At 50.8% G+C, this 14,610-nt stretch overlaps 1 protein-coding gene across 1 annotated transcript; it reads left to right on the top strand.

The window, feature by feature from the left end:
- The first annotated feature begins 1,617 nt into the window (after nucleotides 1-1,617).
- Nucleotides 1,618-13,532, top strand: PEA15 (proliferation and apoptosis adaptor protein 15). The gene is made up of 4 exons (XM_043962999.1): nucleotides 1,618-1,776; nucleotides 9,688-9,878; nucleotides 10,992-11,147; nucleotides 11,417-13,532. The coding sequence occupies exons 2-4, from the start codon at nucleotides 9,707-9,709 to the stop codon at nucleotides 11,479-11,481; spliced, it is 393 nt and encodes a 130-aa protein (XP_043818934.1). The 5' UTR covers nucleotides 1,618-1,776; nucleotides 9,688-9,706; the 3' UTR covers nucleotides 11,482-13,532.
- The last annotated feature ends 1,078 nt before the right edge of the window (nucleotides 13,533-14,610 follow it).

The raw sequence follows: 14,610 nt of genomic DNA, 5'->3' as shown, positions 1-14,610 counted from the left end.
TTCCACTGCCACCCAGCTGCCTAAATTATTTGTGCATTCATAAAAAATGACATGAAAAAGTGGTGCTGTCTTGTGCTCTTGGCAGGGGTCTACATTGCCTACCCCTGAGCCCAGCTCTGGGTCTCAGTCTGAGCCCCCTGAGGACTTCCTGCCAGGGCAGGGCTAACAGGCCTCTTGCCTGGAGCCAGATTGTTGGAGAGGAGGCTGGGACAGTTGGGAGTCTGGTGGCATCCAACTAAGTGTCTCCCTCTCCCTTGAGGTAGACACAATATTCTAAGAGGTGAGGTGAGGAAACCCAAACAAGACGGGTGGTGGTGGTCAGTGTCAAAGGAAGGACAGCCACTTCCTTATTCCTCTTTCATTTCAACCTAGCTGGTTTGGGGCAGCCAGGAAAGCCCCAGAGGGTTGGGGGGGGGGGGGAGTGAGAGTCACTAGCCCAGGATACTGGCAGGGCCTGACCCACCCTGAGGACCTCCTACTTTCAGCAGCAGAGTAGTGGCTCCTAAACTAACTGTTGTTTTGCATTCTATTGGCCTATATTTGCATACTGCTGGCCCAGACCCCAGGCCCTTCTTTTTCTTTTCCATTCAGTTTTATTTTCAGTTCTAGATTTTCTCTTTCCTCAACCCCTCCCCCACCCATTGAGAAGGCAAGAAATACAAAACCCCTTACAAATATGAAGTCATGCAAAACAAATTTCCGCATTAGCCATGTGAAGGGAAAAAAAAGAAAGAGAACAAAAAAAAAGCTTCAATTTGCACTCTGGAGCTGGATAGCATTTTTCATCTTGAGTCCTTGGGAACTGTGGTGGGTCATTGTGTTGATGAGTTACTGTTTCACAGCTGAATATCTTTACAATGTTGCTGTCACTGGGTAAAATATTTTCCTGGTTCTGCTCACTTCATTTTGCATCGGTTTATATCTGTCTTTCCAGATACTTCGCAAACCATCCCTTTCATCATTTCTTGCAGCCCAGACCCCTCATTTTAGGAAAACGAAAGGTCCTCTAGGATGAATGAAGGGACAGAAACGTGCTCCTAGGATCAGAAAAACAGAATCAGGACACCGAGGGAGACAAACTGGAAGATTAAGGAATGGTCCTCGCTGGGACCCTCCCTTTCCTCCAACCCATGAGATAAAGCAATATAGGTCATGTCCGAAAGCAGCTACCCGCCGCCCCCCTCCACCCCTTTCCCTCCGGCACTTTGGAGAAACTGAGGCTGCTAGGGAGGGAAGAGATTTTCCTGTCACGGGAGGATGTGGGGGTGGGGGAAGCCCAAGGCTCTAGGACCTTTATCGGGGCAAGGGGGAGAACCCCGGGTCTCCCGCTTGTGGCTTCCGGAGACTGAGTGGTAGGGGGACGAAATGGACAGTTTACATCCCTTACTCTTTCCATTCTCACCAGCGGGCAAAAAGCACTGAGTGCCGAGTGGAGGAAGGGGGCGGGGTGGCTGAAAAGGGCTCGGATCCCAGGTCTCGGAGAGAGGGGCTGGTGTCCCTCCCCTAGCCGGACGCCCCCCTCCCCCAGCTCCACGAGGCCGGCCCGAGCCCCGGCCCCCGCCCCCGCGGCGGCCGCTCCCGCCCCCCGCCCCTCCCCGGCTCTGACATCACGGGCCGGCCGGGTGGGGCGAGGCGGCGCTGGGCTTGGGGCTCGGGCTCCGGCAGCAGCGGAAGAGGCGGCGGCGGCGGCGGCGGCGGCTCCTGAGGCTGATCAGGAATCAGGGCAGTCCGGAGTGCCCGGCCCGGCCCGGCCCCTTCGCGCTCAGCTTCGAAGAGGTACGAGGGTCCCGAGCAGAAATGCCTGTCCCCGGGAGAAGGGGCGCGGGCACATCTGCCGACTGTCTAGGTTTGGGGGGGGGGGGGGCGGGGGCCGCAGCAGCTAGACTGGGGCCGCGCAGTGGGGTGAGTAGAGCGGGGCGGGGCGGGGGGAGGGTGGGGGACGAAGTCGGGGACTCTGGGGCCACGCCGCGGGATGAGGTCCGGCGGATGCTGCGGCTCCTGCTGCGCCCCGGGCTGGAGCCCGCGCGCGTCCTGGGGCGCATCCTGGATCGGGAGGGAGGGGCGGTTTCGGCAGCACGTTTTCCGCCCCGGACTCAGCATCAGGAGTCGGGGGCCGGGATTAGGATGGAGCTCGCTTCCCGCCCAGCCCTCGGCCCAGGCCAGCTCCGGCTCCCCGCCCCTCCTTCCTCTTCACTCTGGACACGGCCCCCGCCGCACCCCCCCCCCCCATCTCTTTCGCTCTTCTCTCCGGGTTCATCCTGTCCCATTCCGTTCCCTTCTAGTCTCTTTTTCCCAGTGCTGGATCCCCCTCCTTTGAGGCTCAGGGACAGCAGACCCTAGCCCCTTGTGATTGGAGAGAGATCAAAGTAGACATTTTGCTTGGGGGATTCCTGGGTGCTTGGACTACTCAGGAGGGTCTGTGGTTCGGAGAGGGGGATGAGGTGGGGTTGGGGAGGGGGTTCTGTTTAAGGAAGGAGCAGAGGCATCTGGTGATACCCTCAACTTCCCTAAATCTGTGCTTGGCTGACAGGGAAACAGTACAATTGGTGAGGGGACTATTAGGGAGTCAGTTAACACCGATGTGACACAGTGTAATGATGACATACTGATGTGATTCTCACACACAAACACAATCACACGCAGGAGCCTAGCTAGATGCTCTGCGTTTTCTCTTCCTCACTCCCACCCCCACATGAGTAGAACTACTGGATTTGGAGATTTAGAGGAGGCTGGATCTAACAGGACAGCTGCCTGGGTTGTGGAAGGGCCACTGGCCCTATCCCTGACCCGACTTGCTGAGCAGCTTCATCCAACCCTGTGCGTCTGTTCCCCTTGTTTAAAGCTTTGAGCAGAGGATGGAAGAAAAATATTGCTTCCTACCTACCCAGGGACTGGGTGGGGCAAAATCTTAAGGGTAAGTTGGAGATCTCAGTTGGTTATTAAGCAAAGGTGTGGATATCCTGGTGGTCTCCTGTCTGCCCCAGTCTGGAACTGAGGAAGTGGCAGAGTGGTAGAGGTCCCCTACAGTGAGCTCAGCAGAGTAGGGGGTGGGGGGGAAGAGAATGAGTATGAGTCAGTCAGGGATGGAGAGGGAGTCAGAAAGAATGAGGAGAATGTGAGAGGAAGAGATAGAAAAAAGAGAAAGAGAGAGATCAAGTGATAAAGGTAGGGAGATTCTGACATCACCCTGTGCCTCTTTCTCCCTCCAAATGTCTGAAAGCAAGAGAGTTAAGGAAGAAGGGCTCTCTGTGCAGTTCATGTGCCTCAGGCCCCCAGGACTGTCAGAGCCATAATCACTTTAATTGCCAGTTCCCTTTGTGGTTAAACACACTTGGGGAAATTGCCAGCTGTGCCCTCCACTGCCTGCTCCTCTGGTCCCTCCTAGTGCCTGTGCCTGGACCCAACAAGGTGAAGGAGGGCAGTAAGGGAAACCTCTTCACCCAACCCCCTATTGGGGAGAGTTGAGACACTTTAAAGACATGCGTATTTATAAAATGCTGTCACCCTAAAATGTGTAAGGGACTGTGCCAGCCAACCTCACACATTCACATATAAACTCATGAGGGTGGGTTTGCAGTATCATACATTCACATAGGAAACCCTAAGAAATACTATCCCCATTGACTTGGACAAGATCACTGACTACACACACACAGTACACATGGATACATTGGTCAGTTACCTTTGGCAAGAGGGATAGGTGTACTCTGGGGCGCCTCACTAGACCACAGAGGGCACTGAGTTAAGGAGCAGGCAGGGAAGGGATAAAGAAGAGGAAATTCTAGGAGTCCTGAGTACCTGTTGCTCCTAACAGGAAAGGTATAGTCATGGGAAAGAGGGGTGGTGGTCACCCCAATCTCAATCTGGATGTGTGCCTAGGAGAGAAACCTTAGCTAAGGAGGAAGAACGATTGAGGGGAGGAAAGCGAATATGGAGATTAAGGAGAAGGCAGGGAAGAGACAGGACAATAAGATGGGGAAGGAGAGGCAGTTGAGGGAGAGACACAGGAGGATGAAAATGAAGGGAAAGAAAAAGGGAAGAAAGATACTAAGCTGCAATGAGGCAGAGATGGGGCAGTCGGGAACAAGTGGAGGCGAAGTCTCTTGGATACTCTCTAGCCTGATCCCTTTCCAGGATTCAGTTCTTTCATCTTAGGGGAGCAGGCAGAAGCAATGAAAAGATACATCTCCAGCCCCAGGAGTTAAAATAATGATAATCAATTTAATTCAACAAGGATTTATTAAGTGTCTGCCATGTGCCAGCCCCTATACTAGGCACCGGGGAAAGAAACAATATCTGCCCTCAAGGAGCTTACACTCTGCTAATAGTTCAATATTGATGTAAAGCACTCTGTGCATTAAGACTTGTTCCTTCAAAGCATGACAAGGAAATGCCTTTCTTGATCTTTACCCTTCCCCACCAGCCTCTCCTTCACCTTCTCACACTTAAAATGTTTTTTATTGATATTTTATATTTACATCACCTGCATTTCCCCAAATATCCCTCTTTTTCCCTCCCAGAAAACCATCCTAAAAAACACCTCTAAAAACAAGAAAAAAATCAGTTAAGTAAAACTAACCAAGTGCCACCTTATATGCAGTTTTCCACACAGAAGGGAGGGAGATACATTCTCCTTTCTTTTCTTTGGGGCCAAACTCTAGGTCATAATTTTCCAGTTTCCAGTTTCAATTGTTCTGTTGTTCTTTCCATTTTCCATGGTTGTTACATTATTGCTTATCTTGTTTTCCCAGCTTTGCTTATTACACAGTTCATATCTTCCTATGCTTCTCTGAATTCCATATATTCACCGTTATAGTGTAGCTTGTTCCATTAATTCTGTCTAGCCATTCCACAGTTGCTCCTGTCCCTCTCTGGACAGGTCACAGCACCAGCATCAGAAGATACAACCTCCTGGGAAGTCACAGATACACCATTCCCCCAAGCCTGGTTCCATCATCCATTTTTTCACTACCTCTGCCTATGTGCAGAAGAGCCTTTGCCTCGGCATCAATGCCTGCTGCTGGGGTAGCTAAAGCAGATGTGAGGGCAGAAGTTGGGCCTCCTAATCCTCTGACTCCCACTGCATTATACTGAGTTTACTGGGGAATTTGGCACCAGATACTCATGGGGGGTGGGGCAGGGAAGAAGGGGAATGGATAGCAGAGTTTGGGGATGTGGAGTCACCCCGGGTAGGAGGCTCTCTTGAACCTTCAAGGGATGAAGTCCTGACAGCATTTAGGAACTACAGCCCTTTCTTTTTCCACGGCACCTGAAATGTGGGTCTGCCCCTGTGCTTGGGGTAAAAAAAAAAAAGAAACAGGAATAATCTGGGCTAGAATCTTTTCCCAGTTTTTTGCAAAACTAGTCTGATACTTTAAAACAGATTCATCTCCATTTCCAGTACTGAATGTGATCGTCACCCCTAACCCACAGACAGGAAGGGGACAACAAGCAGATTCAAGCACCCCCAGTTTGGGGAAAGTCACAGGATCACAGAATCAGAGCTGGAGGTGACTGTAACGGTCACGTAGCCTAACCTTTTTTTTACAAATGAGGAAACTGAAGCTTGGAGAGCTAGTGACTTGCTAAAGGTTTGTTTAATGTCAAAGTGTATGGATATTCCTTTAGTGACCACTACTATTAGTTCTTGCCCCATTACCATCCTTTTATTCTTCCCAAGAGTGTTCAGTGCCTTCCTCTCAAAGTGTCTCCCACACCCATCCCCAAATCCTCTATTTTTTCCCCCTCTATCCCCAGGAAACCCCTGCCTCAGCCACGGCTCCCAGTTCCAAACTTAACACTCCCACCTTAAGGCAACTCCCATCCAAATTTATTGGTGATTGATGAGCATATACTAAACCAGTGTTTTCCCCCCTCCCTCTCACAACCCCTCTCACAAGCCCCTAGTTTGGGCTGTCTCAGACTAAGAGCAACTTGTGTTTGGGATCTACCCCAGGGAAGTGCTAGAAGTAGGAGAGAGAAGAAGGGGAGAGGAAGGAACTGAGGAAGGTTCAAGGAAACAGTAAGGAGTTGGGAGAATGAGCACAGAGGGAAGGGGACTTCCTGCTTTGGTTCCGGGTTCCTGCCTTGGTATCCTGTCCTCCACCCAGAGCCAGATGGGCCCAGTGGGGCGCTGCTGGAGCACTAGGCTAGCCAACCCTTTGGAAGAATGACTCCTCAAAGTAGAGACAAGTAAAGTTGCTCCCAAACCCCACGAAACCCTGAGACCTTCAATGTGAAGTGAGAGGGAATGGGTACAAACAACTAGGATCAAGCGGACTAGAGAGCTTCTGAGACCCAGGACCTCCTGGCTCTGCATGTGCTAGGGTCCCGGAGTTTAGCTTTACACAAAGCAACCCTGCCCAGAGCTCTTCTGAGTATTTAGTGGTGTGCATGGACTTCACAGGAAGCACAGTGAGGGGGAGGGAAGGGTATGGTAAAAGACGGTGGACAAGAGCCCTGCTCCCACAGGGATGGGTCTGGAAGCTTCAGATGAGGAGGCTGGACTGTTACCTCAGAGGTTATTCCTTCTTTCCACTCCATCCTTTCCAGGGCTAGGATTCTGTTTCTATGCTCTCTGCTCCCCAGCCTTTCTCCAGGGAGGGAGATACCTTGACTGTTGCTTCCTGGGTCCTCCAGAAGTCTTACCTCCATCCCTCCTGCTGCAGTCCTCCCTTGCCCAGGCAAAAGGGCACCTCCAGGCCGACTATGGAGTCCCTGTTATGATAATTGTGTGTAAAATGTAGTGGGGGAGGGGGAGAGTCTGCCCAGTTACAGTTGCCATAGTGAGACTGGAGTTTTTCTTTGCTTCTATAGGCACTCTCCCCTCCTCCCTGTGGTCCCTTGATCAGGATCTGTTATACACCCCCAGCCTTAATCCCAGTAGCCTTTTCCTCTCCCTGACCTCAGTCCCAAAGCTGAGGCCCAATCCTTTTCTCACACGTACAGACAGATGTATGGGAGCTCTCCAACACACACACACACACACACACACACACACACACACACACACACACACACACACACACACACACACACACACACACACACACACACCTTTGACATTCTCTGCCCCCTGAGGAACTCTTTCTTCCTCCAGTGCCTCTCAGGGTTTAGGTCTCACGTACACTAATCCTTTGTAGATCTATCTCATATTTGTACCCGTGACTCCATAACTTCTCTTCAGACAGACACATACCCACACATAGAGTATGACTGTCAAGTAAGATGATCAACGACATTAGCTTGGTTACCCAAATATATGCAGCACACACCCATCTTCCCTTCCTGTCTCACACGCTCCCCCTTGGCCCACATGTACCCTTCCTTCATGGGTGCTCTTGCCTTCTGAGCTGGGGAGAGAGCAAAGGACACTTTTAGTATGTAGGGTAAGCTCTTCCTTCCTACCTTTTCCTTTCTCATATATTTCCCATCCCTTTCAGTTCCCAAACCCCATCCCTACTCCCCACATCTCATTGCCCTGCCCATTATCTTCCATCCCAACCATTCTGTCTGTCCCAGAGGAAGGGGGTTGGGTAGCACAGGAGCTAGCTGGCTGTGACCTAGTTTTCTGGGTGGAGACAGTTCCTGGTGCTGACAGGCAGAGAGCATTGTTCTCAGCCCAGCCAGGGCCTGTAGCCACCGCTGGGCTCTTCTGTCTGACTGCACCTGAGTGTGAGAGTGTGATTTTGTGCGCTTATGTGGCTCAAGCTCATTGTAGGACATACTTAATTCTGCTTCTTTGTGTATGTATGTCACAGTGGCTGCCCTAGAGGGAGCCCTGTTTTTCCTAGTGTGAGCAGGTACCTGGGAATGGGAACCCCAGCATCTTGGCTTACACTGTGAAATGTCCAGTGTCTGCCTCAATTTCCTTGTAAACCAGGAAATGTGTGTGTTTATGTATAATAGGATGGGATAGAAGGGGAAGGTTTAGTGGGGGTAGGAGAGGGTGCTGGAGGCATTTGTTAAGAAGATGTAGTTTTGTCTACAGCTTCAATTTAGGGAAGACTGGTAGGAGGAGAAAAGGTGGTCATCTAGTATATCACCCTCCCACCAGTCTCACCTATTCCTAGGCCACTCTCAAGAGGGATTCACACCTGCAAGAGTAAGGAAGTAGTTCTCCCTAATGTTTTAAACTTTGTTCCATCCCACCATAGGCTCAGGCCCTCTATGGGTCAGTATAAGAAGGATCCTCACTTTCTTCCTCCCTCATTTGTAGGTCTCAATAAAAGAAACATGGGGTTCAAGAGGGAGCTTAAGCTAGATCTGGTCCTTGCCTCTACAGTCCCAGGAGAGTGAGATACAAAGGCAAGCACTAGTTTCAGTGGATAGAGACTGGAGATAAGGACATCAGTGGGGTCCACACATGAAGATCCAGCCAAGAGATTATAGGATCATAGATTCAGAGGTGCAAAGAACTTTAGAGGTCATTGAATTCAGTTCCCTTAACTTACAGAAGAAACTAAGGCCAAGAGAAGTAACTTGCCCTCAGTCACACAGGTAGTAAGATGCAGTGCTGAGATTCAAACTCAGGTCCTTTGATCCCAGATCCTGTAAATCATGACAGGATCAAGGTCTTAGAGAAAGAGATCAGAGTTGATGGAGGGAGTTGTAGTATAGGAAGGGAAGGCAACAAGATGGACTAGATCGAAGGGAGGCTGACCCAGAAAAGATGCTGTGGGCCTCGTCTATCCCTACCTCTATTCTGATACCACCCTAGAAACCTTTTCTTCTCCCCACCCCACCCCCAATGCCACCCAGCCGGCCTGGGAACTGGGCAGGGGGCCAGCGCCAGCCGCTTGGTATTCCTGGGCGCGGAGGATGTACAAAGGACCACAAAGCCCGGGAGGGAAAAGGGTGAGTGGGAGCTATGGGCCAGTCTGAGGAGAGAAAAGACCCTGGCAGGGGGTGAGGATAGAGATGAAGGGACCACTGCTCCCTGCCTTCCCCCATGGGGTTGAATACAGTACTGAACACAGAGGGGCCATAACAGGGGGGCAGGCTTCCATCCAAAAGTGACTCAATGAGGAGGGGGATACAGCTGGGGCTCCTAGGCCAGATCTCAGTGGGAAAGGGAAACTTTCTTACCCTGACAAGGGGAAGGGCCCAAGCTCCTTTGGAAGAGGATGGGAACTGGGATTCTTAGGTTTCTGTGCTGAATATCCCCCTCATAAGCCTGCCTTTTAGCCACCCTCAGTAGTTAGGCGATTTTTTTTTTTTGGGAGGGGGGGAGTAGACAGTGGGTGAGAAAGTCAGAAGCTAGGTTGCCATGGTAACCGCCTCCTCCGTCAGGGGAGCTGTTGCCAGGGTTACTGATAGAGGGGGAAAAAAGGAAAAATGGGGGGTAGGGAAAGGGGTGTGTCTGTCTTTGTGGTCCCTTCCCCCAACTCATCTCCTTGCCTCCCACCTTCCTGTAGCTCCTCCTCCAGGGCAGAAACATCTTTCCTCCAACAGCCAAGGTTTGGGCCTGCTTTTCCCCTAAGCAGTTCCTGATTCTCCTTCCCTCTCACTACCCCCATGTACCTGAAAGCCTTGGGTGTGGGTGTCAAGGAAGGGGCTAAGGTTCCCCAAAGGCAACCAAGAACTCTGGCTTCACCCAGAAGTAGAAGGGCCAGGCACACAGGTGGCTTGAGTGACCAGAGAGGGTAATGGAACTAGCATGGCCTAAACTCCTTTTTCCTGCTTCAGTTCCCTGGAACCTTCAACTATGGCAGAGTACGGGACCCTCCTACAGGACCTGACTGACAACATCACCCATGAGGACCTGGAACAGCTTAAGTCTGCCTGTAAAGAGGACATACCAAGTGAGAAGAGTGAGGAGATCACTACTGGTAGTGCCTGGTTTCACTTCCTCGAGACCCACAACAAGTTGGACAAAGGTAGGGGGTGTGTGTGTGTGTGTGTGTGTGTGTGTGTGCGCGCGCACACCTGCCTGCTTGGGCTGAGGGGACAGGAACAAAAAGAAAAGGCTTGGAGGAATCAGAAAGCCTGCCCAAGAAGTGTCCATTTAGGGGTGGCCTTGTCTACTTACCCTTCCTCCTAAAGCTCCCAGACTTTTGTCCAGTCCTACCTGAGAAATTTTCTTCACACATTCTACAGCAGTTTCACACTGGAAATTTCTGTGGAGAAATGCCTGGTGGTGCAGTACTGTGGGGCACACATCATCAGACATGGGGAACAGGGGTTCCTCTTCACCTGCTTAAAACCCCAACGAGGTATCTATTGTCCCTAACAGTACAGGACTTGGCAGTGGCAGGAACACTGCTCACTAGAAGTAGTGTGGTGCAAATGTACTTTATTAGAATGGTGGCTTCAGGGGCAGCTAGGTGGTGCAGTAGATAAAGCACCGGCCCTGGGTTCAGGAGGACCTGAGTTCAAATACGACCTCAGACACTCGACACTTACTAGCTGTATGACCCTGGGCAAGTCACTTAACCCACATTGCCCCATTAAAAATAAATAAATAAATGAATGAAAAAATTTTAAGAAAGAATAGTGGCTTCAACCTTTACTAGCTGTATGACCATGGACAAGTCACTTAATTACTTTGAGTCTCAGCTTCCTCATCTGTGTGAAGGGGGAAATAGTCACATTCATAACCTCATAAGGATGTCTCTGAGGAGAGTACTTTGTAATAACCTTAAATCATTGTGTGAACTCTCATTATTATTATGATGTAATTACAAAGGGAGCAGCTAGGTGGCACAATGGATAAAGCACTGGCCCTGGAATCAGGAGGATCTGAGTTCAAATTTGGCCTCAAACACTTGACACTTACTAGCTTTGTGACCCTGAACAAGTCACTTAATCCTCACTGCCCCATAAAAAAAATATCAATCTGTCCTCAGAACTACCACCTCCGAACTCCTCCATCTTTCCCTGTCTACACTCAGTCTTGGCACTAGAACACAGGGATCCAGTGGCTGAGCAGAAGGTGGGGAAGATGTGTGCTCTAAATGCCAACTCTGATTTGCTTGCCCTCATCTTTCTAGATAACCTCTCCTACATAGAGCACATCTTTGAGATTTCAAGGCGACCAGACCTGCTCACCATGGTGGTTGACTACAGGACCCGTGTGCTAAAGATCTCTGAGGAGGACGAGCTGGACACTAAACTGACCCGCATTCCTAGTGCCAAGAAGTACAAAGGTAATGAGACACTCCCATTTTCTTTCTTTGCCCTCATATCCCTTCACCTTCCTGCTCACTGACAGTCATCCTCTGCCCTTTCCTCTATCCTTAACTCCCTCCCAACACAGGATTCCTTGGGTACTGGGCAGGGGCTGGGCCTCCAGATGCTTGGAGGAATAAAAGGCTAAAAAAGCCAGATACGGTCTTGTTTCCCCACATTAAGTACACATTCCCCATACCCTCTGGCCATATAGCCCTCCCTGGTTTCATCCCCTTCTTTCCCCTAGACATCATCCGGCAGCCCTCAGAGGAAGAAATCATCAAGCTGGCTCCCCCGCCAAAGAAGGCTTGAGGAAGAGGAGGAACAGGAGGAAGGTTGGACCTTCAGTGGACCACCCCCATCCTCCTGGGAAGGGGGCAGGGGCAAACACTGCACCACCACCCCCTACCCTACCTATTCACTAACCTGGTCTTAACCACTCCCAATTGTGTGTGTGCGTGTGTGCGCACGCTCTGGCTGTCTGTCTGTCCGTCTAGCTCGCCTAGTCCCCCCTCCCGGGGGAGGGGGGGCAGGGTATGGGGTCTTGGTCCCCCCCACTCCAGGGGGAGGTGGGGGCTATTTCTATGCAAATAGAAATCAGCACATTCCCCCTGCATCTCCCACTTCCACTCCCTTACCTCTCTGCGCCCCCCACAAAAAAGTCTAGGAACAGAGGGGGGGTTGATTTTTCCAAATGAAATGAGGAAAGCTGGGGATGAGGAAAACTAAGAAGGTTGAAGGGTTGGGAAAGGCCCTGAATGGGCTGAAAAGAGAGGACATAAGGAAAGAGTAAAGTAGTAGTTCTAGGCCAGTGTGGCCCAGGAGTGGACCAGAGCTCTGCACTTGGGGAAGGCTCAGTGAGGTCCAGATTCATGTACTGCAGCTGAGCTTTAGGGCAGATCCCCTCCATGCCCTCCCTTCATTCTCTAATAGGATGGAAGGGCATGAATAAACAACCCCCTTTTCACTTTTCTCTCACCCACTTGAGATGGGTGTAAGAAGCTCTCTAAAGCTGAAGCCCCTGTTTGCTTTCCACTCTAGAAAGGCAGAGGAAGTGGGAGGCCAAAGCTGAGGAAGGATGGAAGGGAGTAGGTGCCCCTCCCTCACTCCTCCATTCCTCTTCAGTGACTGTTTCACACTAGTACCCTGAGCCTGAGCAAGACTGGAGAGCGATCCTCAACCAGTCCTCCCCCAAGAGAAACCCTCCAGCCCTGGGCCCAAGGGACAGGCCCCACAGGTTCCAATCCATCCCCTACTTTCAGGGCCCGTGCTCCCACCATTAGTTAAGAGGGAATTGCCCCCAGACAAGAGAGAAGGGGAGGGGGAAACGTCAGTATTTTCTTTTGCACTAATCCCGCACCCCAAGGCAAAAGACCTGGCTCAGTCTGGGAAGGGGAGCACTGATATTACTTCTCCACTTGGCCCCATTTCCTGGCCCCTTGGGTTTATAGCTACTTCCTAGCCAAACCACTAGGGGGTACTGACCCCAGCCTGTGGACCCCAAGATGCCCCTCCCTACCCTGACCGTGCTAACTGTGTGTACATATATATTCTACATATATGTATATTAAACCCGCACTGCCATGTTTGCCCTTTTGTGGTTATCAGTGTTAACTTATTGTCTAGGTCAGACCAGAGAGTTTGGGGAAAGGGGAGTGGGGGTGGGGGTGGCATGGATAGGTTGCCACATAGCCAAAACAGAAGAGAAGGCAGTTAAAAAAAAAATCAGATTCAAGCCCAGAGTTGATTTAGAGTAAGCTTTTGTGTCTGACGCTTCTAGGGAGGAAGTAAGAGTAGACAGAAAGTGAGAGGGATAAGCCAGCTACTGGAAGAGGGAAGAAGCCAGAAGGCTGGAGGTTACCCATTCCCCCAAATAGCCCAATCTTTATACCCACTTCCCCCATCCTGCCACTGCTGCAGACACCTGCCTTAACAAACACCTCTACACACTCCGCGGTTTTGCCTTAAGGACCTTCCTGAGACCCCATAGTCCTATCTGGCTTTTCCCTAGGAGTTAAGGGGACACTGGCTCCTTTTCCCCAAAGCAAAGGGGAGATTGGTGGGATCGGGAAGTGAAATGATCTCTTACTTCCTATGTTAGGGGGGTACTTAATGTTGGGGTAGGAGGGGTGCCACTCCACCCTTGGCTGAGAGGGAAGGGGGAGGGAACGAAGGCAGGGTCACCTTAGTTTTAAAATTCCCTGTCCCTTGGTTTCTCTAAGTCAGATTTTTAAAAAAATACTAACCTACCCTCCCACTATCCTGCCCTTCAGTGAGTCACCCCATTTCCCTGTTCCCCCCTCTGTCCGCAGTGTGCACGGCCTTGTTCTAACCCTGGAATAAAGGTGATTGTACTGAATCCATCCATGGTTCTGGAGTATCTATGAGAAGTCAGAATTCGAAGACTCCTGGAAGTGCCACCCCCGCCCCTCCATGAACCAAATGCTGCTTTTCATGACTGTGGGTCTGGGTAACTGTAGGCTCCACTGTAGGTAGAGCAGGTTCCCTCCATAATCCTCATTAAGCTACAAAGTGCCAGGCTCAGGTTTGGGCTTTGTGAGTCTAAACAGCCTCCTCTGAGGCCACAGGTGAGAATTCCTGAGAGTAAAAAACGGGGTCAAAGAGCCAGGCACTTAAAAAGAAAGCAACAAGGACCCTCAGTGAAGATCCCATATATACCACACATGGCAGCAAAGAAAGTCGGGGGAAAAGGCTTTTACTGAGAGAAAATACAACAAACTCCAGCGTGCTTTATTCCCCAACCAATCCACTTTACCCTTGAAGCAATAAGGGACTCAGACCATTCAGTTTTCCCTCACATCCTTCATGGAGGGGAGTCGGTTAACATCTGGCCTGAGAGCTGCTGGGTAAAGTGTTTGGGAGAGAAGAGTCCAAGGACATCTTTATCCAGCTCATCTTCTTCCCCAAATGGGCAGGCCTAGGGAGAGTTTTACTGCTCCAGGCCAAGGGATAGTGTTCCCTCACTGGGCTTGGTGGAGGGCTGGAACCGAAGGAAGGACAGCAAGAGCAGCAAGAACACTCAGGGCCAGGCCCTTCAGGGCCATGATTCCACTTTGATTCCTCTTTATTTCCTGACCAATGCCTCAGCAGAAGGACCCATTCCCAAGGTACTCTACTCCATTACCGGCCAATTCTTTCACGGGGCTGAGCCCTCTCACTTGGTGTGCCCAAACTGGGGGCTAGGAGACAGGGAATAAAGTATCAAAGTCAAACCTTTCTCTTGGAGCACTGGCTCCTGCTGGAAGGGGTGAGAGGAAGGACTAGATGACTCTGTGTGTGTGTGTGTGTGTGTGTGTGTGTGTGTGTGTGTGTGTGTGTGTGTGTGTAAGAGACAGACAGAGAGACATTTTAAGTAGGTAAGGGGAATAGAACAAGATTTTAAAGAGTGACAGCCTTTCTAGGGTCTAGTCAACTCATGCT

This window comes from Dromiciops gliroides, chromosome 4 (assembly GCF_019393635.1).
Source record: "Dromiciops gliroides isolate mDroGli1 chromosome 4, mDroGli1.pri, whole genome shotgun sequence".
NCBI lineage: Eukaryota > Metazoa > Chordata > Mammalia > Microbiotheria > Microbiotheriidae > Dromiciops > Dromiciops gliroides.
This window is presented reverse-complemented; position numbering and strand designations above follow the sequence as displayed.

Excerpts from the sequence above, each read along its gene's own strand:
- PEA15 (XM_043962999.1), top strand. The coding sequence starts at position 9,707 with ATGGCAGAGTACGGGACCCTCCTACAGGACCTGACTGACAACATCACC. Across the intron at positions 9,879-10,991 it reads CCACAACAAGTTGGACAAAG|ATAACCTCTCCTACATAGAG; the intron begins GTAGGGGGTGTG and ends TCATCTTTCTAG. Across the intron at positions 11,148-11,416 it reads TAGTGCCAAGAAGTACAAAG|ACATCATCCGGCAGCCCTCA; the intron begins GTAATGAGACAC and ends TCTTTCCCCTAG.